We start from the raw sequence: 23,103 nt of genomic DNA, 5'->3' as shown, positions 1-23,103 counted from the left end.
ATGTGTGAAATGATTGGCTAATGACTATTACAAAGTACGCAAGCGCACGGCCCTTTGCACTCGCACTTGCCCTATTTGCGAACATCACGTAAATGATTAAATATTATGTTATCAACACAATCATATAAAAACATATTCTTACTGGCATAAATCATAAATAGGTTTAGTCTTCATGTTTTAACTTAGCATACGAATACATCCCAATGAATAAATTATCATGAACCAGACATTATAGTCATCTGAACCATCATTGCTACCATCCAAACAGTGGCGATTGGAAACTACAAAAATATCATAATAAATACTATATTTGTCCTGTCATGTTCCAAATGAAACAACATAAATGGAATTGTTTGATCGATATTCTATCAGGGATACAAGATCTCAGAATATCAGCGATAGCGAGTATACGTAATATCATTAACACACCCGATTACGTCTTGCAGTCAAGGCTATTTGAGTCAGGTGGTATGTTGAACATCTTTACCAATCACATACCAAAATCTTCCTTGAAGTGTAATAGCAGTTTTTAAAAGGCAGTTCTTATTCAAACTGACCCTCTGATATTCTGAGTGCTAATGTATAGCATTGTGTGTTTCCGCTGGCTTCGCTTGAGTCCATTGTCATTGTAGCACATGTATAGCACATTTTGAACATCCGGTTATACATCCGGTTCCGGGAAAAGTAGTAATACAACCTGGTATTTTACTCCACATCCTATGCGCATGCTGAACCGGAAGCTGTCGTCTTTGAATTTTTGCCCTGTAAGGCTTTGATTCACGTGTCTATAGAACTATTTGACTTCTCTTTATTTACACGTATGTTCGTCAATTTCTCGTTCACATTTTTTACACGTTACGTAGCAACACCAATGAAATTTACATGAACACCTGTCTATAATTTTTCTTCTACGGGTCTCGTACCCTCTACCACAGCACATTAAGTCACAGCCATCAATGGCTTTTGATGTTTTGTTGCATACCCTCCCCGTTGTGCCGAGGGACCCAGTCTTTGGGTCAGGCTCACAAAAGTCCGGGGAGGCGATCAGATATACCAGATCTGAGTTAGTGTGAGGTTTGAATTGTGGGTTGACTGGTATAAGGCGAGGCCGTAACTTATTTCTGTCTAATTTCACCTCGGTTGCTCCATCAAATTTTTCCTTCACAATTTGTCCTATTTCTCTGAATGTTGGCATTGCTCGCCAGCATGTTTTCAGCTCACAGGATCCGGAAACACCATGGCATTTGCATTGTTTCATCATGTTGTCTTCCACAGCCTGAAACAATCCAACAATGAATAAGTTATAAATTAACATCATAATATAAACATGTTTATTATTAAGAGAACTTCTATACTAAATCGTATATCTTATCATGACAAAAATAGTATGAGACACTAATGTTTAAAATGTAACCCATCATAAACAGATTTGAGTGACATGTATTTAGATAACAGTCTAATGATATAATCAGTGGTAAATATACTATATGATAATATACTTTTCGTTAAATGAAATCGCATAACGACGGTGTTATTTTCAGATATAGTGTAGGCTTCCTGTACGTAAGATTACGTTTTAGGTTGACTGGAATGAAATGAAGTGTCAGAAGGCGACATCTACGGATAATTGAAACAGTTTATCTATCTTTTTAAAGGCTCACTTGTCATGATTGAAACTAAGATTTTATATAAATCACTCTTAGAGTCGTTTAAACTTCGCACCGAGGTTTGACGAGCCTATCCGATAACACTTTAAAATGGAAACATTTATGTCATTCATTCCAGTGATGTATGGTTGACCCAAAGTCAATAGTATAAAATACATTGGGTCTGAAAATACAAAAACGAAGTAAATATGGTCCATATGGAACCCCTTTTTTCTGTTTGGCTGTTAAGTGTGTATTTTTTGTATCCTTACAAAACACTTAGACGATGGTCCGTCTTGCTCGAAAGAATAACCAATTTACTTGTTTATGTCAGAGTGGATATAAGCACAGAACGTAAACGAGGCTGATCATTAAAACCACTCATTGTTCCGAGGAGAGAAAGTGTAGCAGGTATTCCGTACAAATAGTTCACGATATAATGAATCTCCACTAAGAATGTCGAGATTAATTAATATCAAATAGGGACTGTATGCTATTCTGGTAAATCAACCTTCACGAGAACCTGATGTCCAACATCTCGGTTATCCTTTACTCATTTTAACCATATATTTAATACAATACACATGTCCTGGGATTGTTCTTTAAGTTTATTTCTTTAGAGTTTTCTATCGCAGGTTATTCCTATAGGGGACAGTTTGTGCATCTAGTTTGATTAATTCGCCCCCAAGGTCACGAATATTAGGTAACGTTTTTTTAAACGCATATTTGGTATTGGTCAGTGTAGAAAGGTGTGGGAATGATTTACCACTACTCTAGTTTGTGTTGTTTTTGGTGGTTTTTTATCGATGTGTCATGAGCCTTTAAGTATAACCTACTCGTACTGTGGGTGCATTTCTGTAACCAAGAACCTGTTCTCAAATCACTTACTAAGCCATAGGCAATGATTGTATCGATGTGGTGATTAAGAGTGAAGTTTCTAACAAAAGCATGCGATGGCTATCGTTACAGTAGCTGTGATTTATAATACCCAGAGATTTTATTTGGAACCTGCTTAATTCATATTGTCGACGGCTTGCCTTTGAAAACATATGCATACACATGTCTTCAAACAAAAGGTTGATGAACATATGGATTACGTGTAATTTTCCTAATCCGTGTTGAAACTAGATACAGATCAAGTTCATATCAGCGCTTGTTCGAAAGAGTTAACTATGGCGTCAAGTCTCTATCTAGCTAAGATATAACTAGGAGAAAGTCTTGAGAAGATGGAAAAGCATTCCAAATACTTGGCAATAGCAAACATTGTGCAATAATTCTGTCATATACAATTACATATGTCTGGAAAGCACGTGCCTTTCGGCATGTCAAGAACATTACTATTGGTATACATATTGAATAAAAAAAGTTTGATTTTCTGATAACTCCCTACTGGAAAAGGTCGGCTTACAGTTGCGTGCTGTTCGCACTTTCTACCACAACTTTTCAAAATGTTCTTATCTCTTTTTTTCTTCTAAAATCGGTTTATTGTTTCATCCTTTAAAAACGCCATTTATCAGTGTTATATATACAAAGGAAATGTACATGTGAAGTGTCAATATTCTCATCGAAAAGCTGCAGACAGTTTTCATTTATTTTGGGGCAAATTATAGCTTTCTACGACAACCTCATGGTGCTCCGGAGGTAAATTAGCGTTTAATTTTAATTTGCAATAAACGATCTTCACCTTGAAAATATCCAGTTACATTGGGATTTAATTAAATGCAGTCAGAAGTGTAACATTTACATTTAAATTCTCCCCGCTATCTAAGATAAGGGGTTTGTTTATAATCTACAGCACGTGCCAGTCACGTAATCTTGACGTACCAATATTTACACAGTTTTTCATGGAGTTGGTAAATATCGCTATTGTACTATAAACAATCGTTTTTGTCTTATTTATTTCAGTCTTTCTACCAATCCTCATATAAACTATGGTGTACCTAGTAAACCGGGTTGTATTACTTTACGCCTTTATATCAAGCTTCCGTTCCCCTTTCATAACTAGCCACGGGCTTTCCTGTTTTATCACATTTTAAGGACTGTACTATTTCAGCACAACAAAACAAGTATGAGGTCATGATTATTCTATATTACAGACAATATTAAAATCAATCAAGTCAGTTGTAGTAAAGTGGATATTACGAAAGTCACGAGTATTGGCCTATTTCCATTACTTGTCACAGAACCATGTTTATCAGAAGAGTCGCTGAATAAATAGTTTAAAAGTTCATGATTTGACTTAAACACGTTTGGGACTATTTCAAACCAGACTTTTTACAAGTTTTCTGTCGGTAAAACTGAAAAAATTCCTTCCTATTTCTTGATAAGATTATTTCGCACTGTAATAAAACGATATGATATGAGTTCAATAGACCGTGAAGTTTCCCATCCGTTATCTTTGTCCTACTATCTATTGATTGATGTTGAACACTATCAGTCCGCGCTCTGTTACGATACTTTGTACCCCCAATGGAGAAATTTCGACCCCGCCACTAAGAACACTTTACGAGCAGGTCGTAAAATTCCGGACTTGGCCTCACTGACTCTAATTCGTCTATTATCAAAACGTTAACATTTTATCAAAATTGACATGCGACCCGATGCCAATAAAGTATAACAAATGTTCCAGCCTGCCAGCATGGTAGTTAGCAGTGATTTGTTGACCATTGGTTTTGTCTGGTCTAATCCGATCGGCCGGAGGTCTGGTCACTTTGGCCGATATATCATCCACTAACCTGCCATCTGTCGGTGAAAGAAGCTGGCGGGCAGACAATCAGTGTATTAATGTCACCCACAAATGTCATGTGACATGTTACGTGCTAATTTAAATGTGCGAGGCACGTTGCCAGTGAAAGATCTCAACACATTGTCCAATGTTTTTTATATGGATATGTAGACTATTAACACCTTACTTTTTGGACATTTGACTTGACCGCTTGACCATAAATCACAAGATTGGTTTTATGTCCTTGAGTGTAACAATTTGTTTACATGTTGTCGTCGTAATAAGAAAAAGTTGTATCGTTTTTTGAAGAAAGTACAACACTTGTTAAAAAAATATATTGTTCAACAAACTAAAATTCTCAATCACTTTAACATCGTCAAAAGGTGTAGGTATTTATTACTTTGTATTTAAAAGCACTCAACAGATGTTGTCACTTCAGCGAAACATACGAAGGAAAAGTCAACAAGTTTATTGCAATTTTTCCTGCGTGTGTGTTACCAGGACAGAGAATCCTACATGTTCTATACACTAAACATATGTAATGTTTACCTAGAGAGTCAGACTTGGCGGGGCTTAGCCTTTGAGGGCCTAGTTGTAACTGTTTACTGTTGGTAAACACGTGGTCAGTACATTAGCCGATTAAAAAGTTAGACGTGGAGACCTTCTTCTTGGCTACCACGGATTTCCACAACTTGGCAGCACCATTAACACTGACAAATGAATGCAAAGGTTTCCCAACCTAGCTATTCCTTTGCAATTTAAAAACCGGCCTCGATTTCCATAAGTTTTACGGTATAACATCGCCAGAAATCCACCGAAATAACATTGTTGTTTGTGTTTTATCAAGCTTAATTTTTGAGTTTGACAAATTGATATTGATTTTAAAGTTAGTGAAGCTAAATGCAGTAAATCAATTAAAGTTATATTCATTACGAAATCGTGAATTAACATAACTCGACTTTAAGAGTAAAATGTACGTATTTTCTTACGAAAAATAAAATAAATTAACTATCAAATCTGAAAACTTTAAATTAGCGCTGCACCATCTAAAACTGCATGAAACCCGACGATTCTGCCACTCAGGGTGTCTAAGGACACTTTCGTCCTTTCATCGTCGTCAATACATTGAACGAATGTAAAGAGGTTAAAAGCACATAGACTGTGAGCTAATCGATAGAGATCAATCATATTCATGGTCGTATAAATGCTTAAAATGTCAGTGGACAAAAAGCGTCTGAAAGAACAGGAAATATCAAACACCAATTTGATAGAATTAAGTAGTAATTATTAGGTAATATTAGATTTGAAGTTCACCTTCAATGCTAATTTTCTCAAAAGGATCAGTTTCATATTACGGATACTGTTAAAGTTATTTAAGTAACACATTGAAATGTACCGGGGTTTTCTGTAAAGAGTTTAAACGGAATGAAGTCCCTGTGAACAATGATGGTCCTGACGTACCTTACTGCAATCATTGTGACGGCAAAGAACGTACTATATCTAACAGTACGTATAATCATATCATTTCTCATATAAAGTGCTTTCAAATGTTTTGGGACCTGGTCTTGAGGTGTGCTGACGAAAGCCCAAATGTTGTTAGATGTGTACAATAAGAAACGGTTAAATAAACAGACGTAACTAAATGTAAATGTATACATGCTATCAAAATAAAAATGATAAAAACCGATCTTATTTGTATACTTTCAAAATCCGTGAAACAAAAAATTACTCTGATCAATTGCCTACTCAAAAAGAGGTGGAACCCCCATACTTTTCTCAAACAATTCGCATATTTTGCCATATTTCACGATTCAATGACAGGCTTTCTGGCTCTCTGCCTGTCGATCGTACAGCCTCGGTCTCATCGTTTGTTTTCTTTCTTAGCATGAAGTAAAGCGGTGGGGCTCTCCCCAGTGCAACACGTATGTGCCCTCTAAACGACAATTTAACGATGATTGAAAAACCAAGTACCCATGTGAGTTTTGAGGGTGGCATTGTTTAGCTGAAATTCTTTTGATGCTTTCTGCATGAATTTCTTTCTAGAGAATAGGTGTAGTATGATGGGCATTTTATTGTAGCATTCAGCTCAAGTCTAAAAGTTTTCCCTACATAAGTCTTGCTAACAGAGGGACCATATGTGTTCCTAGCTCTACAGAACTGCTGCGTAAATTATGAAAATCCGATCAGAACAGGGTCCTACTCCTCAGATGAAAGAAGATAGTCTTTTGTGTAGTTTATTTTCAATAATTAAAATAATAAATGTCTTTAAAATATCTAGAACTGTGCAATTTCGACATGTGCGATCGACCAAATGCAACTTCTGATTAGAGGAAATGACAGTGACATTTTCAATGGTACAGATTGAATTTTCTAACCTTTATTGACTGATTCCTTCATCCACGATTCTTATCTAACAGGAAAGGTCCATCGATAGAAAGTTTATGTCATTTTTATGTAAAAGAAATAGACGTCACGATAACAAGAATGCTTCTATAGAGGCTGACTCATCAGAAAACGAAAGTTAAGTCAGTAAAAGACTTTAAACATCGTTTTCAAATCAATTGATAAAATGTGACATTATTCCCTCTCCTCCTTGTTTTAAGATTTAATATATAAACCTCGCTTTGAAAACCAATAAATCACGTGATGAATAGCTATATATATTTGTTAGAAAAGTCGAGGCGGTGTGGGGATCTAGACACCATAACGCTGTGTAAAACAGGACTAATGTGACGTTTTTTTTACTATTCATCTGTCATCGTGTTGTGTTTTGCCTTGAGGCACGATCCGCACCTTGTAAACTATTCGTAGAGGACTCATTAAATGATAACAGCCGCGATATCGTGCTTACTATCGATATTGATGATACAATGCATTCTTAAAATGGTTAATTTCATGCAGTATGTCTTACAGTCACCATTTTGTATTATTTCTTTGTGCCCCCTCCCCCTATCACAGTTTTTATTTGACCTACATTACACTCACGCTACTTTCAAATGCTGACCCATATTCATCTGTACTTGCGGACAACAGATGATAAGGTAACATTGTAAAATTAATATTTTCTTTCTTTTATCAAGGTATCTTAATTTGTTCAATTAACTGATTATTTTAATGCAAAAATACAAATATTTTATACCTTTACAATATATGTGAATATTTGAAAACAAAAAATGTTTACACTGAAGTATGTTTAAATTGTAAACATTTTATATATTATATGAATAATACGATGTTGATTTCCGAGGGATTATAATTTCTGGGTTGTTTGTACTCTTATAGACGTGATTTATAAGATTTTAATCCAGATGTCCATGCTTTACCTTTTTCCAGCTTGCTGTGCGCATTATCTGGGATTTGATTCCAGCAACAGGAGTGAGCAAATACACTGACAACGTCTAACTAAACGCTATAAAGTTCTCACAGAGACACCGTTAACGTCACCATTTAACTGGGAAAGAATGTCAAACTTTATAATTTAATTTGACAAAATCGGTGTCAGTTATTTGCGTGATGTTTATGTTGACGCTAAACATATCAAGCAATAAAAGGCAATGCTTGGTGCTAGCAACAAACTGTATTCCCATTGTGGACAATGTATTTTTCTTCTGTAAACGATTGTAAACAATTGTATAGTGTGTGTGGACTATTTCAACTTGTCAGTGTGACTCTCCGCCTGAATCAGTGTCCTGAAATAGTCAGCCGATCTTAGCTATACCTCAACCGTACACAGATAATATTATTAGTCTGTAGATATAACTGTACAGTGACGCAATGAGAACGAGTAAGGGTACCACCCACATTAGCTTTGCATTCCAGCATTTCAGTGTTTGTCTGGAATCCTCGCCAAACGCAAATAACATCTTGGGTAGTTTCTACCTCATAAGAGCTAGACTTTTTTGTATTTTCATTTTACATCTCTATCGGGTGAATATGAATGTACCCTAGCTAATACCATCATGTTTCTCCTGAAATCTCACCCAGATCGTAATAGGTTCATGACCTCATACTTTTTAAATTTATCTTTAAAGACTTTACCCATAATTCATAGTTAAACTTTGCTCTCCGGTGTATGCAATAAATAGATAAAATTATTGATCTGAATTCACAGCTAATTGGTCAAATTAATTTCACAGTATTTGGTTTTACATAACGTCCTATTAACATATATGATCGAATGAAGATGTTGATGTGAAGGAAACAAAGAAATCAAAGATAGATTTGTAATATTACAATAGAAATTGAGATAAAAACTCTTATTAAATTATCTCATTAGGTTTGATATCCTGGGTGATAATCTCAGGTCAATTTACATGTCTTGTTATGCATTTTACTTAAGCCCGCAGTGTTAACAGTGCTTAATTCTCTTTAAATGTTCACACTTTGCAGTCCAAAACAGCTGTGATTGATGGGTTTGAAAGGTATGCCATGCTTCACCTTCATTCATAAAAATATTTGTAAATAATTAATAAGTTTAGAAACGTGAAAACGTCGATATATGTCTTACGGGGAAGGACAGTGCTAGAGGATAGATATGGAACACGAGGCGACCGGAACAGTGGTATTCACTCTGCTGTGAAACACATCCATCAAAAATATTAGCTTCTCTCGGTAGAGACAAATTTCAGATGTTTGCGTTTCAGCGATGTAATTTTGAATATGTTTTATGCATAACCAAAAGAAAATTGTGATATTTTGTTCTCGGATTCCCCTTTAGACTTGGTGTTTCGTCCTAATCTTTCAGCCCGGTAGCTACAAACCTGACAGACGTCGATAACTTGATAAAGCTCCGTTTTCTACCACTGAACACCATGCATCACCCTACATAACTCTAGTTGTGTGTGTAGAAGTGACAGATTTATGAATAACATTAGATATCGTCAAGTTTTATGTGACTCCCCTCGACGATAAACCTAATACATTACGTATAAACTGGACAGATTCTATGTCGAGTTTCAATGTAGCCCCGGCTTTCTAATGTTAAATAATCTGCATCCTATTTACCGGATACAGATATTACTTCACAGTCTTGTTAAAACTCATGTGATATAATAAAACCGGTATGCTTTTAGTGTGAAACTCACTAAACCCGTCCATCACTCAGAATGTGAGGATATGAAGAGAAGTTTTAGAGTTAAGGTCGTGATATATTATTCAACATTGCCAGAGAGACACCTGTTATACAGCTTTCCTAATACAAGATTGAAGATTTTACATATATAGGTTTATTGGTATATATTTTTATATCTATATTACATGGCATATGTTTTACTGTGTAAGGTGTCGAACCGTCAAGAAATAAACAAATTATCCACGCAAACCGAATTCAATTGAAGGTGTTGACCTACAGGGATAACTCTAGTTATATTAAATATTAAACGCCTGGCATATCTAGCATTGATGGAAAAAAAACTCGTTACTTTTACTCGGTCTTCGTCCTCTTTAACACTAATAATCAAATTTGAATAATGTGGTTTTTAGGTGAATTTTCCTTTCAGTCACCTTGGTAAGCATGGTAGGCTTTGCGCCTGCCGTATTCATTGCGATTGTCAGTTAGCATACTAAGAGGGCTTTACACATTAAAAGATGGTCTTAAGTTATGTATGGAAATCTACAAATTGGGTAAACGATGTCTGAAAAACTTAAAATGATATATATGAATCATTGTAGAAGCTATGCTATTTCCTATTCAACTGCGAATCGCCGTGTACTTATGTATATGAACCAGGTGCGATTTAAAATGACACAGGTAGAAAAAAACACGTAAATTACAGGTACGGCGGATTTTAATGGAATATTTTGACTTTGTTGACTGGCGAATATCCCCTCTACGCCTCAAAGTAGTCATGGGTCACTAGGTAGAGAGGAAGATAATCAAGGTGTGATTTTCTACCTGTATATGTTCTAGCCAGGTGTTTCTGCTGGTGATATATAAACGCTATGGATACAATAGGTCCGTCCCCCTTCCCGTCAGTAAGAGACTAATATTGCTCAAATTATACCATACAAGCTCACAGGGGGCCAACAAGTCTTCTTCATCTATAGTCCTAGTATGTAGAGATACTGTAAGCATTTAAATTTTCGCGAGATGCAAATCAGGTTGTTTCCCATTTCTATTCCGGTTGTAAGTTCACAGATCTCATGAACAGTAATACGAGCATTGGTATTAAGCAGCTTTTAATTGTTATATCGCACTATTTTCATTATTTAAAAAAAATGCATTATCCTGTCGCCAATTTGAAATTCAGATCCACAACCAATTGTAATAAACAAAAATTATACCGACATATAACATAGTTTTAAACCGAACTTAACATGACCAGGTGTCCAGGTAGAGGAAGCGACTTCTGCTTCATCAACGATATCCGAATTTTTTAAACCTTGGTTTATTCAAATACGTAATGTCACGTTATCAAATGAACACTTGGAAAACAGACAACGAATTCAACAGGCAAACTGACGAACATCAAACACTCCCAACTTAACATACAGTGGGTACAGATCGGTTTGATCCCAGACTTCTGCAACTAGTATTACTATGTTTGTCAAAAATATGAATGGTTGTACAAATTAACGTTTAGAATAATGATTTTTAATATAATCATCAGGGTTGTGCTGATGTTGAGTTCAATTACTACAGTTCTGTCTCATTATGATTCACATATGTACCGCTAGCAAATAAATAATTCTGCAGATGTGCAGGACACCATCACATTTAAAATATCATTCATTTATTTCTTATACGATTTGCTAAAAACGGCTTTGAATTTACTTTCGAGTATTAAAAAAACCTTGGGAAAGTACATCATGGTAACATGTGTATACCAAGCTGATAGATATAGCAGGAGTGACACGCCTACTTCTTACACTGATTTACCGGCCCGGAAGATAAAAAGTGTTCATTTACTGGGAATACGGAAGAGAACAGCCCCTTGAAAACAATGTGCTATTATTGATGTTATTTTAGCCCATTTTATTCGATTATAGTGTCTAGGTTCGCGAGGTTTACCTAAGTAAGTGTTCTCGCGTATTAGAATCAGCCGCCAATGGCCTTTACTCATAGTATAGGATTGGGAGATTTACGGTCAAATTATCTTATTCTGATCTGAAATTATTGGTAAAATTAATAGTTTCTGTCGTGTGGCAGACAACCTATAAGCTATGATGGTAATATAAGCCTTATCGCATTGACAGTTTACCAGTTACGTATAAAAAAAAACCCTGAGTGCTTTCAAAAGTCCACATCTCAGAGAGCTATTGTTTCTGATATCGTTTACAAGATGTCAGACATTAAAACAATGCCCTTCCGCTTGGTAACTTCAATGTAAACAAATACTTTACTGTTTATTAGCGTACTTTATTTTCTAGGTAAGAAGATGCATTCAACTATAGATTCCATAATATAAAGCAGCATTATTGAGATCTTATAGGAATCCGGATTTCTCCTACAACGACGGTCTAGTAATTAGATTGTCACTACTTGGCTCAAAATTCATTCCCGGTATTTACATAATTTGGCCTTTAATATCTACAAACATTAAATTGACACTACAATGGAGAATGTCCCAAGGAAGATTGGAGAAAGTGTCCGGCATTGTCAGTCTAAAATGGGCCGACAATCGTCCTGTGATTTACGGGTCCTATGACACGTCCTGGGATCCTGGGAAAGGAGTCTTGGTCATTATACTTATAAAGATGCGAGTCTCTCCACCCCAATAACGACAAGCGATCGACGATAAATTATGCGCCGCATATCTCGTTAATAAAAGGTTGGACATAGATCCAGCTTAATCCCATTGTAGACCTAACATCAAAATACCCATTAAATCGCCCTAAAAGTCGACGTTGGGTGATTGCCGGAAAGCAGATCTATATTTATGCGCCGAGGTTTCAAGTCAGTGGGAGTGGAGAAAGAGAGCGGTTCGAGTGTTTCTGGATACACTACACAATATGTCGATGTGAAACATCAGCCAAAACGTCACTCTATGTCAAATTTTAAATTAGAATTGGGATGTATTGCTCCGGTTATAATTTTATCTAGTATCTCAATTTCTCAATTTCGTATATTTTCATTATTCTTTAATAATTGGCGTTGCAGAAAAATACCGTTTTTACAACACTTGCACTGATCCATAATTATGTATTTTTAGTGTTTGTTCTCCTTCTGAATAATTTGTGGACCTGTTCATTGGCCGAATGTAATATTATCTCCTGTAGTTTGCCAAACAATTTGCTATCTCAAACTATTACAACATATCTTACCTTTCTGCCTGCTTCGTTGTTATGTAAATTCATCAGCTTCCTTCCGGAATTTTTTATATTTCTTCGTCTCTCACGTGCATCCACAAATTCTTTTGAAAATGCTGTACCGTATGCTATATTATCTGAACAACCAGACCACTCGAATCCCTTGGGACTTCGTCCCGTCACTGATCGATCACAACCACACCTTGTTAGGGCGCCACTACTGCACGCGCGTGTTACTGCGTGCGCAACACCTGCCGCCGAAATGGCATGAACGAAGGACGCTTCTCTGGTGCCTGCAATGATATATATACATATATATTATAATGAAAAAAATGTTTTGAGTATTCTCATTTCTTCTCGTAAAAATTTGGACTGTGCCGCAAACTTTTCTGAATTTTTTTTTCATTGTTGAAAAGCTGTGACTCAGGATTCCACAAAATGCATTTGCGTGTTTCAATGAATATTTTGAAATAAATATTTCCGTATTTGATTATTTTATGGTTTTTTTATCACCAATAATTTAATGTGAGGTATGGGAATTAATTTTCCAATGACTTCCTTCTTTGGGAATACCATTCTTTAGTGAGCACAATTTGTCTCTATCAAGAATTTAGACATTCTGAACAGGAGACTTGCATTCCAGTCGCTGAATTCTCAGAGCGGTTGTTATCGAACGTGGAACAAAGCCTTGCTGAACCACTTAAGGGTATCTATGTACATGTTCGTGGGATAATGTTTTATCGGTAATATAAACCGTTTCACTCCAAACCGAAATGATAAAACATCATAAACGTATCGATGTGTGAAGACGGACATGAGAGCTGGGCCGCCGAAGGAATTGCAGCCATTGCTAACAGTCATATAAATCACTGGCGCGTGCGCATTGTCTCTTGCGATGGAAAGAAATCAAAAATAGATGTGCAGTTGATGACCAGAATATTATTCATTCTCTGATAAATCATTGAATATATTGATCAATCAATTAAGTAAAATGAATGTGTGTTTTAAACTGATCGTTTTCTTTTATTTTCTAAAAACACACTAAGAGTATGTTAAACCTAACTATACCTGAAAACTATTTGTTATGTATTGGTGTCTCGGTGAGTTTACAAGCTGTTTTCAAATGTTCTCGAAGTCTGTGCTTTCAGTTGTGCTTTATCTTATAGGACGTAATACACTTTGACGTGCGGGAGATGGTATCATCTGTCGATAGTTCCGATCAACGAACAGCAATCTTAAATACCAGTCGTGTTCATTTGCACTTAGAGTGAGGGGTGTGAATTGTTTTAGAAGCTTAAGAAACTATATTAGACATTTCATAGTTGAATTGCATTCTTGGTGAAGATTTAACCGAGTTATTACATAGTTAGAGAATGTTAAACCAATTAAACTATGATTGTAGCCCAGACCAGGTGTCGCACGCTTGCTTCAAGTTGATGTGATGAATGACGGTAGCGTTATTTTATCTCTGACTCGAGTCTCCCACGCGAGTTTAAAGAATTGCTTTCGGCGATTGATGATGTTTTCTCTCTCATTTTGCCCCAAATATATTACGCATTACCGGTATATAGTTGAATTTTAAAATATGATAGACAGAATGTTTGTTACAATTTCGACACGACAAGGATATGTTTTACATAAAGACATTACAGAGGAATGGTCATTACTATGACATAACTGATAATTTCCAATTATTTATTTACAAATATATATTTATAATTCCTTTACAACAGCCAGCAGCAGTTTGTTGTTGTCTATCTATTACCGTCGCGTCTGAGGTTGTTTTGTCTTCCCTTACGTCAAAATATAAATACAGGTTATCCATTTATCTAGATCTGTACAAAATAAGAGGTATTTATCAAATAGGTGGATACACAATGTCCGACTATTAGTTGGACTGAATAAGGACTAATTTACTTAAGTAAGAAAGTGTTGTACCGGACAAGTGTCATCGGATGAAATATTGAAGTAAGTGTTCCCTGTTGAAGTAAGATATGATACTCATCTATTAAACAAACACACCAGACTTCCCCCTAACATTATATATCGTTGTCACTTCTGATACACTGAAAACGTGTCTCTACACCTGCTGTTTTCCCGTAAAGTGTACACTTACAAATATAAACAGAATGATGTCTTTTCTTGAAGAAAAAAAAAATCGTTTATATTATTTTTCTACTCAATGAATAGACGATGTTACTTAAGTTTAGTTTGATATCCTAATTCAGTGATACGTCACTCCAAAATAGAGTACTTTTGCTGCAGTAATGAATGAACTTTTCTCCAATACCATGAATCGATTTTTGTTAACAAAGCATTACATCGTTTTCTGCTTCAAGTTTATCAAATGTCAAACACCGTTTATGTAAATATATATTTTTTATTTATATATTTACGTTCTTTAACAAATAACGAAATGATAAACATCGAAACTGAAATCCCATTAAGATTAAATCTACTGCAATTATTTCTAACGATCTCTAGATGAATAGCGTTTATCAGACATGTTTACATTCATAAGATTAAGCAAACTAACACAGTCCCACAAATGTTATATAACCTGTTTGAAAACTTGAAATCAATATGATTAAATAAATAAAACACCGCTACCCTAACAGTATAGAAACGTGCTGATTGGGTTCAGATTGGGTTTAGTTTGCGTAAAATTTCACACGTCCAGTAAAAATAGCCTGTGTTTACACTATGGTATGTAGAAAAGTTTTAAGAATCGGCAATTTCGTGAATTTTTCTCGGTATTTGATAATGTCAGTCATTTTCTACTGCGGCAGATCTGATTTCGGAGATTGGACGAGAAGTGTTGAGGATTTAAAACATAGGATATATGTACTTTTAACATGCTTATATATAAATATATGTGTGTGCCAGTCCAGTAACGATCTGTCCCTCAACAGTATGACATATATTTACTTACAGTAAACTAGAGTTTATCAATATGTATACATAGCCAACACTCGTTGAATTAGCATGTATGTGACGGAAAGTGGGATTTAGCTTGATTCGATATAAACTTAGCATTAGTTAGCTTGAATTTCACGGAGTCAAACATGGCATTGTCACGGTAATGTAACGTGAACACAGAGGTATGTCGATTATCGAGATCGACTGTCATCGAATGAAAATGTCGTCACTCTGACACCAAATTATATACTTAAACGTGATATTCGATATACTGAATCTTATAACGATATGTATAAAACGTTTTTTTTTTTTTTTTTTTTTTGTAAGTTTTCGCAATACATAAGGCTCTTCAAAATCTACAGTTGTTATCATTACAGTCACTAGTGAATGGATACGGAAACGGAAAAATGCTTGAAATTAGAAAAAAAAAATATATATATAAGTGTTATTTTGGAAAATAGTTTATCGATATTTTGCTTTTTCTGGTTTGAAGAAGTGATATTAAATGTGTGAAATGATTTTGGCCTAACCGTGTAAGACCGGTTAACCTACCATATATGTGAGGTAGCACCACGACTTTATTCCGATTTCATATCGTTTCATCATTTGGTCACCACTGATGCTAAATAAAGCTACTTTTAAAATCACGTGGGGGCGTTTTTGTCATAAAATTTGGACAAAAAATCTAATTTTGTGATGACGAATTAAGGCTAACGACCCCAAAAGGGGTTTGTATGGTTCGCATTGGTCTCGCTTATACGTTTTCATTTATCTCACTCCTATAGTTGCTGTATAAACGGTTTATAACATAGCTGAAAGGCTATGTACTTTAAACATTAAAACAGGCGTATCCAAAACAACCGCCATCGATTTCATCTGTTATCTCACTCAGGAATTTCATATGCTTGGCTTTGCTTACATCACATGTGACGATAAATTATTTGATATTTACAAATACACTTCTATTTCATAATAAACATTATATACCTTGGAATCTGACGAGAGGTTAAAATAAAGATTTCACTTCGCCAAACTATAAACGATTTTGAGCCTCTTTATTATCAGTCTTTTGTTAACAAATATACACATTCTTTACTTTTTGATTTCCAGCTGACATTGAAGGTTATATGTGGATCACAAGGTATTAGCATTATATTCTTATCATGAAAGATAAAAAAAGTCACCGTTAAAATTCATTTGGAATGAAGGAATTTTTCAGTATGGTAGCATACAGCCTTAAGTTTTAGTATCATTCTGACATTAGATATATAAACATAAAATTATACTTACCTAATTTAAGAACATTTCCAAATACTTTTTTCGCATTAACCGTACTACAGTTCCATCGTCGATTGCGGAACTGAAATTGACATTCGTCTATGGCTGAATGAGCACCGTGTTTCACGCTGTCCATCACTTCTAAATTTTTCCTACATATTTTCTTCTGTCTTTTAACTAATCCTAGTAAGGAATCACACATTTCTGGTACTTGTATCGCTGCTACGCTGTTCATCCGTGCTAGAGATCTGAAAAATGGGAGGAAAAAATCTTTATCTGAGTGTTAAAGGAAAAAGAAAAAAGAAAAAGAAAAAAAGAAAAGAAAGGAAAGGAAAGTAAAAAGAACACTGTTCAGACTTTTTAATTATATTTAATTTGAGCATATATTGTACGTGACAATTAATGTTTTGTCTATTCTATCTAACTTTACATATTTGTTAGTCTATCACGTATGTATTAGAGTAGGCGTATTTCTACACCTACGTTGCTTCTAACTATCGATCTTTAATAAAACTGAACTTGTAATTACCTTTGTGTATAAGATCAGATAAATTATCAAAATTATGTAATGTTAATATGCACATTTAAGATAATGGAATGCATGTGCGAGTTTAATTATGCTTGAGTACACCAGGTGTGTTTCAGTGATCGAGTGGAGTATGTTCGTTAAATTATTGGCAATTGCATTAAATTTATAAATATCGCAAGAATCTGGTGATTATAACTGCAATTCCTCTATCATTATTTCTTATGTATGTGATTAAAATGTCCTCCTTGCAGGTGTTTGGAGTAATTTATGTTTATATTTGTTTTATTATGAGCGATTCGTGTCATTTCTGTATCAATGCATGACAAGTTAATTTCTCAGAGACAGGGAATATCAAATATAAATCTTAATGCGTTAAATGACGTTTAAGTCTTTAATCACTTTTCTCACATCGGTCGTCAAGTTTGTTGTTATATTGGTGACGTTCACCACGAATGTTTTCATAACAATCACAGCATTGATGACGTTTGTCACATTGAGTGGATTGATGTGCTCTGACGAAGACAGCTAACTTCTGCAGGCAATGTTACATCAAAAGATACAAAACACAATACTGAGTTAAAACATACAATAGGATTGTAACAGGACGCGGGAAACGAGACAACTCACATTAGTGTGTCCAAAACACGTCCGGATTTCTGTATCTCCGCTTTGTGCTTTGTTCTTTAGTTAGAACACGACTCCCCGGGCACTGAATTCGGGTCCGTCTGCTTTATAAATCACTCTGTAATCTTATCTAGGTAACTAAACTGGACACAAAGTCATGACCGTATTTATACTCAATTTATAAAAGATTTTATTTATATATATAGAATTTGTCGGTATACATGGAATGTGTATTTACCGTTAATAGGACGACGTCTACCTTTCCGAATGTAGACGTAAAGAGGTTAGCAAGAACACACGTGTAGACGAAATAGATAGCAGATAGAAGCATCAAGTAATTATCCAAACAGTCCTTTCAAATTTAGATATGTACTCAATTAATATTTAAGTCAGAATTTTGATAATGAAAGAGTTATTCTCTACATAAATGTTTTCTCTGTGATACCAACACCCCGACTACCCTCTTATAAAATACCCCCTTCCTAACCCCACCAACATGTCTCGTCGTCCTAGTATGGCTTCTGAACACGTCTGCTCAGGTAATTAATAAAAGCCAAGTACACATGGATCACAGAAAATACAAATTATCAAACACCAACGCAAATTAATACGTGTGTGAAAACAACCTAATGAGTGATTTTTTTCTATTGTTTAGAGAGAATCACTCGGCGCGACTGTATATGCAGACTAGCTTTATTAAATGGATCACAGTCAATCCCTTTTTTTCATTTTCAACGGAGGAGAAAAATATATTTTTCATATTTATTGGAATTTTATTTCTTTTTTGACGGGTTATCAGAAAATGATCTGATAAATTCGTATTTTCAGTGAAATTCCAGAAAAAAATGATGTATTTTAGCCGTAGGGAAGACCATGTGTGAATGTTCTGTGAGTAAGTATTTAAAAGACTATTCATAGCCAATAGACGATGATAAACATCTGAATAATTCAATGTAGTTTTAACACTCGGGGTGTTTTAGCATATAAATATATCTATCATAAGACAGATCTGGCACTTAGCTCCTAACACACAAATATATTGCAATGACGTCTCACCATTCAATGGACCGTGTACTTATAATGTAAAATGTCTCGATCACGTGACGAAATATCCCCTACAATGTCAGAAATCCTGAATAATGCTTGTTTCTCCGTTGCGATTTCCTCTTCACTGGGCAGGAGGAAGAGAGGTGATGGAATGGGGGAGGGGAGATTGTCCATTAACGCCGTCGATTTTTATGACGAAGACAAATTAAACTTACAGTCAATAAGATGATGAAAACATGAATTTCATCAAAGAATGATATTGTTGCTATGAAGCTTATATGTAGAAAATTTGAAAAATTCCTTGTATGTTTTTCCTCATTATGACAGTAACGTGGTTCTCAGAACACACAGGTACCAAAGTATGTATAAGTTTTTACATTACGTATCTTACCGTAGTATACACACGAAGAAATGGTGACAAAGGAGCAATCTTAGTAGACATATGGTACATTTCATTCATCGCATATATCTGGCTCTATGACCTTGCCAATAAAACTCGAGTTGTGAACCGGTCCGATCGAGGACACCATCCACTCTTCGTTTATATATGTTAAGATACTTTCTGCCGATTCTACGTTTCAGGAGCTTATATGAATTGCACATGTTTGATTGTAGCAGCCGAGAATCGTATGTTTATAAGCATGTACATGTAAACAAAGCACGTGCACGTTTAAAAATTTGCAACGCCAGGCGATTTTTTCATGAACTTTCGTCAACGACACTGCAGTGTACACTGCAGTATATAGCAGTCACAGCTTATGATCATTGAATGATCCAAAATTTACAAAATTTGGTTAAAACCAATTTTCCTTTTGAGCTGACTTATCGACAGATTGTCAATATCCATAGTATTTTAGACACACCATTAAATAAAGTTAGGTAAAACAGGTGTTAAAGAAAAACATGTAAGGTATGCCTGTGTGACTAATATCGATAACAGATCTGGTATATTTAATGAACACAATATATAAAACGTACCTAGGCGTAACGGTAACAATGTATCACCGTTTTCCATCACTATAAAACTGTATGCTTCGTAGATGTAACTATTTTAATAGAAATATTCATTTCTCCATTTATCTCCGTCAAACTAAGATACATATCAATCTGTATGTAGAAAATCATTTTCAGTACTCATTGAAAAAGTGAAATTTTATTTACTTTTTTTTTTATCAACAAATTTTGAATGATATCGTTTTTAAGATCAGGAAGATGCTGTCAAACCTCATTTGAAAGTAAAATGAAGGGAATCAGTCTTCCAATCAATTAATACCCCATTATCACGGTGATGACATGTATGTTTATCTGGGTGTCAGGTAAATGGAATGCTCCACTTTGCGAATTCAAGTATATGTTGTGAACAACCGTCTTTATTGTTAAAAGTATAATATAATGAAACTATTTATAATGAAGGAAAAACACGCGCTCACGAATATTTATTTTTTTTTTCTACAAATATGTAGGGATGTAGCCTTTCTTACAAATACTACCTGTATAATGGTGTTATCTCCCTTTATCATCAAAGCCTGTTTAGATGCACGTGTATCTGTCAATACCATCAATATCTAACCATTCACAAATCAGTAGTACAATATTTATCAGCTTTTAAATGTGTAACTCTTTTCTGAAACGAGATACGAAAATAACTTAAAGATATCATATAGCCTTAACTGCACTTCAATATACTTCGAGGTTCAACGTATTTTTTATTATCGCAAGAGAACTTTAATTTTGTACCCGTACAATGGAATTTGTATAGACATAAGTGGTTTGCACCGACTGATAACTGCAATAAAAATCCCTGTGTTGCATTTTAAACAGAGAGTGCTTGATATAAAATCAAATTATAATTTTATCAATTTTCTACAGCGATTTGTAAATTTACGTCACATTGCCAGCGACAGTAGTTACGCAATTTTGTTGACAATAGCGGGACATTCTTTATTTACATACGCCTTCTTGTGGTGTATCGGTTGGTATAATATACGGTATATTATCGAGTACAAGGTCCATGACTCAAACGATACCTCCTCCCGTTTTATGAAGTTGTCCCCGATGACTTTCCCGCCGAGGGGCAGGCTTATACCATTGTCGCGAGGCAGTTTAACGTTAGATTTTTACAGGAGAATGATTTAAGCTGATTCAATACAGACTGCAATAACACCAGGCCATTTATTATTCAAGTTTAAAAAAGAAAATAGATGCTTCCTGAGGGATTTCTACGCCCATGTTATAAATAGATCGGAAACATCAGTAAGTAATAAGGAAATCACTAAACTTAATTAGTATATGAATGAAATTTTGTTTAGAATATGTCACTATAGGTACTTTGAAATAGGTTAAAGTTACACAAAATGTATATATATTTATATATATTTTATCTTTATGACTTTCTACAGTCACCCCCTCCTCCCCCTACCACTGACTTATCCCCCCACACCTGGGTCAGAGGCGTAGTGGTAACAGCGCCCTATGACGAATGGCAAATTATTGCCGTGATGAGAAATCGGAAGGAATAAAAATTATTTTAAGTGGGACATAACTTGTGAAATAGGGATGGTGTTTTACAGCAGGTTAACTGTATATTTGATACTGAATTAAGATTTCAATAGAAATGTCTTACGACATAACGATATCTCCCTCCCTGTTCAACAGTTCATAGTAAATGTTCCACTATCGAGGGTATATTGTATGAATTTAGATAAAAGCTGGGGTGTTGATAGTGATACGCTAAACTGTAATCATGGCCCCTTTTCTTTACTGAGCTCCCTTATACATAGAATTGATATGGATTCCCATACAACAGAACTTCAACAGTAATCCACCCCCTCTATGTCCAAGATTTCTGGTAATCCCCGACCTAAGATACTCTATGTATCATTTAAACGTTCTCTGTTGATGTTACGGAGAAATGAATTTTCAGATATACACATCTACCTGGTAACTTTATAATGAATATCTAGAATACATTTACCTCTACACAAATATCTCTATATATTAGGAGATGAAATAAGATAGATGAGTTGATTTCAAGGTAAACGTGAGCAGATTTCGTTGAAACCCTAACTAAAGCGATCGCGAAATACATAAATTACTCATTTGATTGAGCTGTGCATAATTGTCCAGGTGGTATGCTAATTAGGAAGCCATGCATATTTGCATCTTATTATCTAATGTTTAATTTCAAAACAAATTTTAGTTGACGCATTATCAGTCACAAGGATAAAATGATTAAATGAAATTAATTAAGTATTTAATTAACTTGAAATATGCATTTATATATAAAATGAAACGGTATCGTTTGTATTTGCACAGTGAACCTATACAATATTTATAGGTAAAATTAACGATATATATCGAAAACAGTAAAAGAAGTTGCAAGATTATTATGTCTTGGAAAGTCAATTAATTTTAAATGACACCGATTATCAGGTTTCAAAGTTACTCTCAGAATGTTATCAACGAATATAAAAAATGGATAGAAAGTATACTTACAGCCATCTAATACCATCGGCAAGAGGAGGAATTTGTATAAGAATGTAGACACCCATGAAGATACACAAACAGTGTGGTCGCTTCATCGTTATGACTAGATATAATCCTTAATCACCGATTCACCAAAGTCCTTGTAATAATCACGAATATAACCCAGTAGGATCCTCGTCTGGCGATAATAACACAGACAGTTTTTAACAAAACTCTTTACAATATTTAATTCACTACAAAAATTTCTATGTGTACATCCCACAGTTATCCTATCATTTCGAGAATTGTGTTGTACTCCATCACAATATTTAAGCTTTATCAACACTGAGAAATATTGTATACAGTGTATGGTGTTTACTACGAAATCCACATGTCTTAAATCTCCTCACTTGCTTTCACGTGATAACTATAAATTCCCTTTCTGTGTATATAACATCAAGTTTTTTCTCTTCTTACTTTGCACACTGTAATCTTTCATGCATAAATGAAAGAGGTCTCTGCTATCCAGCAACTGAGGGACATTTCAACAACGCTAACCACGCCTACTTTTCAGATGACGGCTTTCCATTGGTTCCGCCCAACCGGAACGCTAAATGAAGTTG

General features: G+C 35.0%; 1 protein-coding gene across 1 annotated transcript; it reads right to left on the bottom strand.

Annotated features, from left to right (window-relative positions):
- Nucleotides 1–674: 674 nt before the first annotated feature.
- On the bottom strand, nucleotides 675–22,596 carry LOC132548710 (protein Wnt-4a-like). The gene is made up of 4 exons (XM_060212589.1): nucleotides 22,511–22,596; nucleotides 16,828–17,063; nucleotides 12,634–12,911; nucleotides 675–1,276 (listed from the first exon to the last, which is right to left on the bottom strand). The coding sequence occupies exons 1-4, from the start codon at nucleotides 22,594–22,596 to the stop codon at nucleotides 809–811; spliced, it is 1,068 nt and encodes a 355-aa protein (XP_060068572.1). The 3' UTR covers nucleotides 675–808.
- Between the last annotated feature and the right edge of the window lie 507 nt (nucleotides 22,597–23,103).

This window comes from Ylistrum balloti, unplaced genomic scaffold (genome assembly GCF_031769215.1).
Source record: "Ylistrum balloti isolate Yb309-2 unplaced genomic scaffold, AGI_CSIRO_Ybal_v1 Utg370024, whole genome shotgun sequence".
In the NCBI taxonomy this organism is placed as follows: Eukaryota; Metazoa; Mollusca; class Bivalvia; order Pectinida; family Pectinidae; genus Ylistrum; species Ylistrum balloti.
Note: the sequence above shows the minus strand (reverse complement) of the source record. Positions and strands in the feature narration are given on the sequence as shown.

Coding starts and splice junctions, on each gene's coding strand:
- LOC132548710 (XM_060212589.1), bottom strand. CDS start 22,596: ATGAAGCGACCACACTGTTTGTGTATCTTCATGGGTGTCTACATTCTT. Junction 17,064..22,510: donor GCCGATGGTATTAGATGGCT/GTAAGTATACTT, acceptor CCCATTTTTCAG/ATCTCTAGCACGGATGAACA. Junction 1,277..12,633: donor ACAACGAAGCAGGCAGAAAG/GTAAGATATGTT, acceptor GGATTGTTTCAG/GCTGTGGAAGACAACATGAT.